We start from the raw sequence: 11,359 nt of genomic DNA on the forward strand, positions 1-11,359 counted from the left end.
AGACTTCAAATTGCAGTTTTGGGGGTTCCTGCTGATAATCCCCCAAAACTGCAATTTGAAGTCTCACCTGTGGAGTGGACAACCTGCCCAGGACTTTTTCCCAGTGGGGCCTTCAGATAGCTGTTCATGAGGAACTTCCAAGCATGCTGTTTAAATCTGGATGTTGGCTGGCCCAATTTGGTGATGTATGTGCTTACTCTTCTCTAGTGTTTCTATTTCTCTGTTCTTTTATTGATTGTATTTGAAACTATGTTAAATAATCCTCTATTCAAAGCTAAAATTGTTTATTTGTGTGTAGAGACCGGTTTTTCTTAACAAATCTTTCCAATCTGACAAAAGTAAAAGTTTTGTAAAACAAATATAAACAATACATAGTCTATGTTTCCATTTATATGATGTTGAAGAAAAGAAAATATTGATCAATGACTTGTATTGGGATAGGGTGGAAATGACTGGAAATGAGCATGAAGGATCTTGAAGAAGTGACGAGAACTGTCTTCATCTTTTTTTTTTAAATTGGTGTATAATTGTTTTACAATGTTGTGTTAATTTCTGCTGTACAGCAACATGAATCAGCTATAAATGTAGCTATATCCCCTTCATCTTGAGCCTCCCTCCCACCCCCTACTCCACCCCACCCTTCTAGGTCATCACAGAGCACTGAGCTGAGCTACTTATGTTATAAAGAAGATTCCCACTAGCTATCTGCTTTACACATGGTAATGTATACATGTTAGTGCTACTGCCTCAATTCATCTCAACTTTTCCTTCCCCTCTGTGTCCAAAACTCTGTTCTCTATGTCTGTTTCTCTATTCCTGCCCTGCAAATAGACTCATCGGTACCATTTTTCTAGATTCAACATATATACATTAATATACAATATTAGTTTTTTCTAACTTGCTTCACTCTGTACAGCATCTCTAGGTTCACCCACATCACTACAGATGACCTAATTTTGTTCATTTTTATACCTGAGTACTATTATATTATATATATGTATTATACCACAACTTCTTTATCCACTCATCTGTTGATGGACATCTAGGTTTCTTCCATGTCTAAGCTACTGTAATAGACCTGCAATGAATATTGGGGTATATGTTTCTTTTTGAATTACAGTTTTCTCAGGGTAGATGCCCAATAGTGGGATTACTGGGTCATATAGTAGCTTTATTCCTAGTTTTTAAAGGAATCTCCACACTGTTTTCCATAGTGGCTCTATTGATTTACATTCCCACCAACAGTGTAAGAGACTTTCCTTTTCTCTACACCCTCTCCAGCATTTACTATTTTAGATTTTTTTTGATGATGGCCATTCTGACCTGTGTGAGATGATATCTAGATTATAGTTTTGATTTTCATTTTCTAATAACGAGACGTGTTGTACATCTTTTCATGTGTTTGTTGGCCATTGGTATATCTGCTCTGGAGAAATGTCTGTTTAGGTTTTCTGCCCATTTTTTGATTGGGTTGTTTGCCTTTCTGATATTGAGCTTCATGAGCAGCTTGTGTATTTTCAAGCTTAATTCTTTGTCAGTTGCTTCACTTGAAATTATTTTCTTCCATTCTGAGGGTTGTCTTTTCCTCTTGTTTATAGATTTCTTTGCTATGCCAAAATTTTTAAATGTAATTAGGTCCCATTTTATATTTTTATTTCCAGTATTCTAGGAGATGGGTCATAGAGGATCTTGCTATGACTTATGTTTTTCTCTAAGAGTTTTATAATGTCTGGCCTTACATTTAGGTCTTTTAACCCATTTTGAGTTTATTTTTTTGTATGGTGTTAGGAAATGTTCTAATTTCATTATTTTACATGTAATTGTTCAATTTCCCCAGCACCACTTATTCAAGAGGCCATCTTTTCTCCAGTTTATATTCTTGCTTCCTTTGTCATACATTAGTTGCCTATAGATTTATGGATTTATCTCTGGGCTTTTATCATGTTCCATTGATATATATTTCTATATTTGTGCCAGTACTATACTGTCTTATTTACTGTAGCTTTGTAGTATAATCTGAAGTCAGGGAGATTGATTCCTCCAGCTCTGTTTTTCTTTCTCAAGATTGCTTTGGCTATTTGGGATCTTTGTGTTTTTATACACATTGTAAAGTTTTTGTTCTAGTTCTGTGAAAAATGCAATTGATGCATGATAAGTTGCATTGGATCTGTAAGTTGCTTTAGGTACTACAGTTGTTCTCACAATATTGGAGAATCATCTTTATTTTGATTGAGGTAAATGGTCACACATGTGTATGTCCGAGTGCATGCTAAGTTGTCTCAGTCATGTCCGACTCTTTGCAGCCCTACGAACTGCAGCACGACAGGCTCCTCTGTCCATGGGATTCTCCAGGCAAGAATACTGGAGTGGATTGCCATGCCCTCCTTCGGAGGATCTTCCTGATCCATGCATTGAACCTGTGTCTCCTGTGGCTCTGGCATTGGCAGTCAGATATTTTACCACTACTGACACATGGGAAGCCCACATACATGTGTACTCTTGTCAAAACACGTGGGATTATGTACCTAAATCTGTGCATTTGACTATAAATTTTACTTCATTAAAATTTAAAATGGTAGAGGATTGACTGAGTGCTGGAGCTGTCTGGAAGTTCAACAATGTTGCAGCAAGATTCATTGAATCTTCCAGTAAGTTTGTACCCATTTGATCTACACAATGTAGGCAAATAGGAAACTACTGTGGAGGTCTTCTTCCCATTTGCCTTTATCTGCTCTTTTGCCTTCACGTCTCCCCACTCTCCACAGAGACCACTCTCTCATATACCCCTCATTTCCAATAGGGTGAAAAGCAGGAAGTAATTATCACAAGAATTTACTGTTTTAAGGCTCAATAAACTTATTATGTGTTAAATGAATGAGCTCCCAGATATTAAAAAAAAAAAAAACCCTACAATTCAATTAAAATGTTGTCTTCTAGAGACTTATGAGAGCTTGCAGACAATTTTAACTAAAAGGGGTGAGTGTTGCTGTCATGAGTGTCTATGAACTCATGACGTAAGGAAATGCTTATCTAAGTTTCTCCACCTTGGTCCAGGACCCTTCACTTAGCATTGCTATCCATAGTGGGGCAGCTATTACTTTGCTCCTGCCTGTTTCCCTCTCTTCTCACTGTCTCTACTTTCTGGTTTTGGTCCAGGCCCCACCCAGATAGTGACACTTAGTTCCGTGACTTCTTTAAGATGGCTCCCTTGAACTTGGCTGTTGTTCTGGATTCTCCAGCCTCAAGCCTTTCTTTATGCAGATTCACCCTCTGATCTTCCTTGCATTTTGGAGAATATTACCTGAACCTTGGAACCCTGTTTATGTCACCTGCTCTTCCAGCCAGTCTCTGTCAGTGGAAAACAGGACTGGAGAGGAGGAGAACAAGAGAAAACTTATGAGAGAGACTTAAATCTGGGAATAACAGAAGGCCTTGTAAGGCATGCTGTTACATTGTTGAATGCTCTGAGTTTTCTGCAAGGACAACATAACTTTGTTGTACAGTCATACCTATAAGAATGTGCTGGTGGGCAAAGTGTAATTAGTAAGAGATGCTGAATAATATACCAGTACAAGTGATTAGCACTAATGACAAAACTGCTCAAGTTATATGTTCAAGTATGTTTTTGCATAAAAGTAGCACCGCATCACAATATCAATCGTTCCAAAATTCCATTAGTATACTTTATATCCACTAAAAAAAAGCTGCTGAAACCTGTATTTAAATAAATACTCATGACTATAATCACCTGCTTCATGTTGTCTTGGAATGTAATGGCTGTTATAAGCAATTTCCACAAGAGTCGTTCTAGATAAGGAATGCCTACATCTAATTTTAAACTTTTAAACTGAAAACCAGAAAATAAATATAAAACACTTATCATGGAAATAAATGAGATTTGTTTATCTCCTGTGGAGCTTTAGAGGTCATAAGCTATTACGTATACTGTATCTGTCCATTTGTGAGGCTTTTTGTGCCTTTGACAAAGACTATTTATATGAGGGTTGTCCTTGTAGTAGTAAGTAGGAAGCTTTTACTTCCAGCAAATTATTTTTCCTGGAACAGAAAGGCAGAAGAAATCCTTCAGTGTCACAATATTACTTCAGTGGATCTAAAATTACATTATCTCTGTTCCCCTAGATCCTGTTGTTGAATCCCTCAATATGGTCAAGTATGAAAAGAGCATACTACAATAATGAAAAATATTATTGCAGATCTATTTTGACCAGTGGTATTTGGTTCCAACTTAATATACACAGTGCATTCACTAGTCCTGACTCTGAACATGTTAGTTGAATCCACTTTTCTCTCCACTTCAATTGCATTCTCGAAACAAGACTCTGTTATGCTTCTATCAGAGGACAGGAACAATTGTGCAATAAATCTATGTGTCCTTAGAGGCTGTTTGTAGCTTATTCTATGCTAATAGATGACATTTTCAAAATGATAGACACCAGTTTCACGTATGTCATCTTCATTGATCAACTGGTTGATAACACTCTCTAAGAAACTTTTATGCAAATATATGCAAAGCATAGTCAAATTATTTTGTTCACATTCCAGACTGTACTTCCCCACTCTCCTCACCCTGTCCCACCTAGAGCCCACTGGTAAATGCATCTGCAGGGCCCTACTGGGAATGGTATGTCATACGGAAAAAAGGTTAATAACCACTGTTAGATGGTTGGGTGGTTTATTAGCAGGCAATGTACAATATTGAATGATATTGTACATCAAGGTGATTTTGTTTGTAATTAAATATGTTTGTATCTGTGCATATACATATACCTGTATTTTTACAATGTACGTTACTTTCCTATGAAAAGGGCAAAAACAAATATATAAAATATTCACTTGCTTTTTATCTGGAAGAAAATGCAGCACTTTTAAATTTTAATGTGACAATTCATGCCTGTAGCATGGTCAGATATGTTTTGCAAGCAATCTGTTAAAGTGTTGAAACTTGGTATAAAGAAGATTAGATTCAGGATTAGTCATTTCTGTTTATTTCCATTCACTTAGACATTCACAGATTAACAAGAAAGAGTTGGAGTTACAGATAACATGTGAATTGTTTTAACACAGTCTTCCATACCCAGGAAAACTTGTAAAGTCTATGGACATCTGAGCAGTGTACCAAGGCAGAAAAAGGTCAATGATCTAACAGACATGTGTCTTTTATAAAACTTCACAAATCAACCCTTGGTAATCCTTTGTTAAATGAAATTCCTACCTTTGTTTAATGTCGTAAGACATAATCATGAAGATGTTTGCATTCTCTACTATTTTTGTGTTTCCTTATGGTCTTTGTTTTCTTAAGGAAAAGTAAACTCTATCTTTTGTTGTGATATAATTCAATATATCATCTCATGAACTTGAAAATTTTAAAGAGTATTTTCTCCATGAAACATCATTTCCTTTGCTCATCCTATTGGTTTCAGAGCCTTGGTATAATTCTTTCTTCCTCCTTTCCAATCAATTTCCTAGAGAAAAAAAGTGGTCTTTACTTATACTTTATTCCTCAGTCCACCTGTACTAATAGGCTAGTTTTAAAGAGTATTTATAACACATTGGTCTGGATAAGAGGAAAAAGATGATATAGTCACCTTTCATCACTGCAGCTTTGAAGAACCCAGAGGTACAGAGAAGGAGAAAATGTAGTTGAAACTAGAAACTGCACCATTTGGGCAGTTCTGAAGATTGACAGATTGTTCGACAGCAATTAAGCACCATATTCTCCATTCAAAACTTTCCCCTAAATCTTAGGAGCTAGAAACCTAAGAACTACGTTTCCCCAAATCCCTGCCAGCAAGACTTGAGTTATATTTCACAAATAAGAGATAACTCATATGAATTTTGAAAAGCAGAAGAGAAACAACTGGCATAATTGAGTCTGTGGGAGAGATGAGAAAGAGGGTGGCTTTAGGAGGAGGCAATAATATTTTCACAGATAAATCTGTGCTTTTTCCTGTGTATTGTCCACATCGCTGCTGCAGATGTTAGCTGCAGTTCCTGGCAATTTTGCACCTCTTTGTTTCCTCAATGCCAGAGGAAGCTTTTCCTAACCTTCATTTTTCCAGTTCCTCCAATCATTTTGCAAGATTTCCGTTTCCTATACTAAATGACTTTTTTTTTTCTGGAAATACCTTAGCTATCTGAATCATGATTAATAGACTTCACTGGTTGCTACATGCTTCCATTGTATAAGGTTTTAGATAATTCTGAGTGAGCCATAAATGTAGTCTATTTATAGAGCTCTTTTCACCTCTACAAATGTCTAACCTTAATGACCTTCCAAAGAAATAAAACCAATCTTGAACAAATATTCATCTTTATTGGTTTTAGCTATTTCTACATAGCTAAAACCTTACTTTTCTATAAGTCGCATGACAAAGATGATTTTCCTATTGTGTAGCCTATCGTTTACATCCTTACGCAGGTATCTTCAAATCTGCTTTTGTATTTGCTTATCAATTCAGTTTCCTTGGTGAATATTTACTGAGGACTAACTTGGTGCCAGGAACTACAAACACCTGTGATATCATGAGAATTAACATAGTGCTGGTCCCTTGCCTTCATATGCTCCATATGCAGCAAAGATTGGAAAAGGAATCTGCAAAGGGTAGAACATATTAGGTACAACTAGATCCTATATAGGTTTTCAAGTCATAGAAAGATTTTGGCACAAGAATGATGAGGGAAAAAAGTGATTTGATAAAATCTGAACTTTTGAAAAATCACGTGTTTTATGGGTAAAAGTTGGATTGGATGGGAAAACAATGAGATATATAAAGAAAAATTAAGAAGTTGCTACATTAAACCAAATGAGAGATATAGGGGTCTGGGGAAATAATCACAGCCTGAACTACGCTGGGGAACACAGAGATGGAGAAAAGTGAATTGATTCAAGAACACAAAAGGTGAGAACTTATGGGACATGTGTGATAAAGAGACAGAGGAGACAAGAGTGGCTCCAACGTGCTTACATTTTTGGGAACTAGGTAGAGAGCAGTATCATGACTATGACAGGCAATACAGGAAAACAAAGTGGAAGTGGGGTGACTTAGACATGCTGGGTTTGCTCTACTGGTGAGACACCATGTGGGCATGTCCAGTGGGCTGACAGAGGTGCAGATTTGACAAGCAGATAAAAGCTCTGGTCTGAGAATAGACGCATACTCAGGCCTCGTCAGAATATGGACTCCAAGTGCAGCCGTAGGAGCGAGTCTGTTGACTCAGGCTCACAAAGAGACTGCAGAGAATAACATACTGACTTCAGAGGAGCAGCGTGACTCCCCTTTCCTTAGCTGTCTCAAAGGCTGCCTATCTCATGCTGGGCAGGGACTCTGACACAACACACGTTTCTCTAATTTCTCAAATTCTTTTTATTTCAACAGATAAAACCACTACATAAAGGACATTTCATTAATGAGTTAATTAGCTGGATCACATATATTAACTGGATTCTAATAATTTACTATGACAACAGATGATACAGTAGCACGCACATTCTCTAGAGCAAAAGATTCTCCAGGAGGAAACAAAAGCTTCTAATCACAATTATCTATTAGCGTTTCATGCAAAGTAACGTCCTTTTAAAAGACAAAAAGCTTCTTCTTGGACAGTTATGTCAGGCCTAAGAAAAAAATTAATTCTTCAATTATATAATATAGATATAATTATTTGTCAACTAAGATCATGACATCTGGTCCCATCACTTCATGGGAAGTAGATGGGGAAACAGTGGAAGCAGTGTCAGACTTTATCTTTTGGGGCTCCAAAATCACTGCAGATGGTGACTGCAGCCATGAAATTAAGATGCTTACTCCTTGGAAGGAAAGTTATGACCAACCTAGATAGCATATTCAAAAGCAGAGACATTACTTTGCCAACAAAGGTCCGTCTAGTCAAGGCTATGGTTTTTCCCGCATGTATGGATTTGAAAGTTGGACTGTAAAGAAAGCTGAGCACCTAAGAATTGATGCTTTTGAACTGTGGTGTTGGAGAAGACTCTTGAGAGTCCCTTGGACTGCAAGGAGATCCAACCAGTCCATCCTAAAGGAGATCAGTCTTGGGTGTTAATTGGAAGGACTGATGTCGAAGCTGAAACTCCAGTACTTTGGCCACCTCATGTGAAGAGTTGACTCATTGGAAAATACTCTGATGCTGGGAGGGATTGGGGCCAGGAGGAGACCGGGACGACCCAGGATGAGATGGCTGGATGGCATCATGGACTCGATGGACGTGAGTTTGAGTAAACTCCGGGAGTTGGTGATGGACGGGGAGGCCTGACATGCTGCGATTCATGGGGTCACAAAGAGTCGGACACGACTGAGCGACTGAACTGAACTATTCAGTCTTACACTTAACTTCCACTGTTTTCATTCTTTTTCAGTATTTCAAAAGCACAGTTCATTTCAAGACCAGTCATTTATTTCTAGCATGAAAATAATTGAGACATAGTATGAATTTTAAATATATCCACAAAATATATCACTCGTGTTCACTAAGTTAATATTTATAACTAAATGCAACAGTCATGCTGAATTTACTTAAAATTTAAGGAAGTAAATTCAGTCATACTTATAAACATATGTTTATGATGAAATTTCATTAATACCATCCAAAGTTCAGTTATTTTAACATCTCAATTATTTTTTACAAACATAATAGTGTTTTAACATCTTTGGTTGGATAATATTGAAATAAAAATTGCATTCACAAAATCATTAAAAGAAAAGAACTATAGCATCTATGTTCCACTGTTTATAGGTAAATTTTATTATGTATATATTCCTAAGTTATCAAAAAATATAGCTAATTATTTCAAAAGAAGGATAATTTATGTTGAAATCGGTCCAAATTGAACATTTCCAAAGTGGAATGCATGTAATGTTTTCAGTAGTTCTTACCAGATAGGTTCCATTTTGATGAAAATTATATTGTTTTATGAATCATGAATGGGTCCATGGAAGATGAATTTTTTTAAAAATAATAACACTGCAGTGAACACATTACACCTATGTACCAGTGCAAAACCTGCTTACAAATAAGCACAAAATTTTACAAAATGCCACAAAACTATTTCCTAATCTGATTTAATTCTCAGTGAAGACAAGCTCAGCTTCAATACAGAAGTAATTTGTTCAAAAAGTTATAACAATTAGCAATGATTAAACATATTGCATTGCATCCTTATTTGGTATCCAGATAGTAACTATATAAAGCAGAGATAATTTGTAATGAGAAGTTGAATGCAAGTTTATATTTCTCTGAGAATTTCAGCCTTCAATTCTAAGTTTAAGAAACTTTTAGTTAAAAGTGCATTTGGTTTTAAATAAAAAACAACTGGCTAACTGAATGGTAAATATTTCCCATATCATTTATCAAAATGCTAATCACACAGAAAATTTCAGTTTATTTCCTTGAAGTCATCCAAATAGTTGGTAACATTTACCTGCAGTGTTCTCTGATGGTTTTAGACCATAGGAAGAATAACAAAAAGCCAAAATACAACAGAGAAGAGTCTATGCCTTTCTAGGGAAACTGGTGTTGGTAGACTTTCCATCAGATGAGGGGGGAACAGTGAATTATACATCATCCCCAACCTATTCGCTAATGTGATTTGAAAGTCAGCTTTTTTTTTTAACCCACATCTTTTGGCAATGCTGCTAACATCAATTCCTTGCTCATGTTTCCTTCACTCTTGGAAACAGTCAAAACCATCTCTCTCTGCTTTTACTCATGATTCAACCTACCATCCAAGTAACCATAAGCAAACTGTTATGTTGCCTTGTCTTTGAATTTGAATGTTTTTATTAGACTCTGCCAGCCAGTTTTCCATGAATTATACTGCATATGCTTCCAATCAAACGCTTCCTTAACATGGGAAATGAGGATGCACCTGTGTGCTCTCCTAAACCAGGTTTACAGCTCTGGTCAGAATTCACCCATGGATTTTCACATGTTGTTGCCTTAGACGTTGGTAGCCTCTGTGAAAGAATCGTTAGGGCCATTATTCTTTGTGACTTGCAGGTGCTTTTTAGCCTTGAACATCACAGATACCTCAGAGTGAATGGCGTCCAACCTCTGCTCACAGCGAAACGCTGAGAGGAAAGCCTTTCTATAGTTGCTGTTCATCCAGCCGTAGAGAAGGGGATTGGCAAAGGTGGAGGACATGGCAATGATGTGGAACACAGTGAAGATGAGTTTGTATTCCTTCAGGTCCAAGACGTGGCTGTCAATGTCAACAGCAAGTTGGAAGGCATGGAGGGGCAACCAGCTGACCGCAAACACCACCACCACACACACCAGCATTTTGGTGGTTTTTTGCCTCCGCTGATGGTAGTGGTCATGAGCAGCTCCAGGACTGACATGGTTCTTAAGTTTACTCCAGATACGAGTGTAGGAAAAAGAGATGATGCCCAGAGGCAAAACATACAGGATTAGTAAGGACGAAAGACTGTAGACAGTGCCATAGATGCCCTTCTCCTCTCCAGGCCACTTCTCAGTACAGGCCACAATCTCAAAGTCAGGAATAATCTCAATCAGTGAATACTCCCGGAAGATGGCCAGGGGGCTTGCTAGCAGGGCGCTGACACCCCAAGCCAAGCCAATAATCAAGAAACTGATTTGCTTGGAAATCTTGCTCTCGAGGTGGTAGACAATGCAACGATGCCGGTCCAGGGCAATCACTGTCAAGGTGATGGTGGACACTTGTACGGCCAGACCCTGGGCATATGGCACCAAGTGGCAGAGGACAGGACCCATTTTCCACTCCCCCATTAAGGTGTAGGTAAGTGTAAATGGCAAGCACAGGGTGTTCACTAGAAGGTCCGCCACAGCCAGATTGGCAATAAAGAAGTTGGTTACTGTACGCATGCTCTTGAATTTGATCACCACGTGGATCACCAAGGAATTGCCAATCACCCCAAGCAAGATGATGGAACAGTAGGCCAATATAAGGACAACCTGTACCTCAATCAGCTTGGTGCTGTCTATAAGCTCCGGTTCAGGGTCAGGGGCCAGCTCCCCCGGAGGAGTGGTGTGTCCTGGACCGAAATGATCCACTTTCATTTCTTCCACTGTCTGGTTCTCACCAGCCTCTGCACCTAATGGCCCCATTTTCATCAGCTAGCACAAGAATCTACAATTTAAAAAATGAACAAGTATGAAACAAGGAAAGCATAAAGGTGCAAGGAATATCACAAATGGATTGGTTTCATTTTGGCTGGGGTTCAAAGTACCTGTCCTTTGATCCCTAAAGTACCTGGGTCCCACAGGAATGGCCTGCAGTGACTTTGTTTCCAGTCAGAGGCACATGGGCCCTGGCTTCAGTCACACCACTTTCTCCCCGTGT

General features: G+C 38.0%; 1 protein-coding gene across 1 annotated transcript; it reads right to left on the reverse strand.

The window, feature by feature from the left end:
* Positions 1–9,975: 9,975 nt before the first annotated feature.
* NPY2R (neuropeptide Y receptor Y2) lies at positions 9,976–11,130 on the reverse strand. The gene has a single exon (XM_040251337.1). The coding sequence runs from the start codon at positions 11,128–11,130 to the stop codon at positions 9,976–9,978; it is 1,155 nt and encodes a 384-aa protein (XP_040107271.1).
* Positions 11,131–11,359: the final 229 nt, after the last annotated feature.

The sequence above is a fragment of the Oryx dammah genome, unplaced genomic scaffold (assembly GCF_014754425.2).
Source record: "Oryx dammah isolate SB20612 unplaced genomic scaffold, SCBI_Odam_1.1 HiC_scaffold_12, whole genome shotgun sequence".
Lineage (NCBI taxonomy): Eukaryota > Metazoa > Chordata > Mammalia > Artiodactyla > Bovidae > Oryx > Oryx dammah.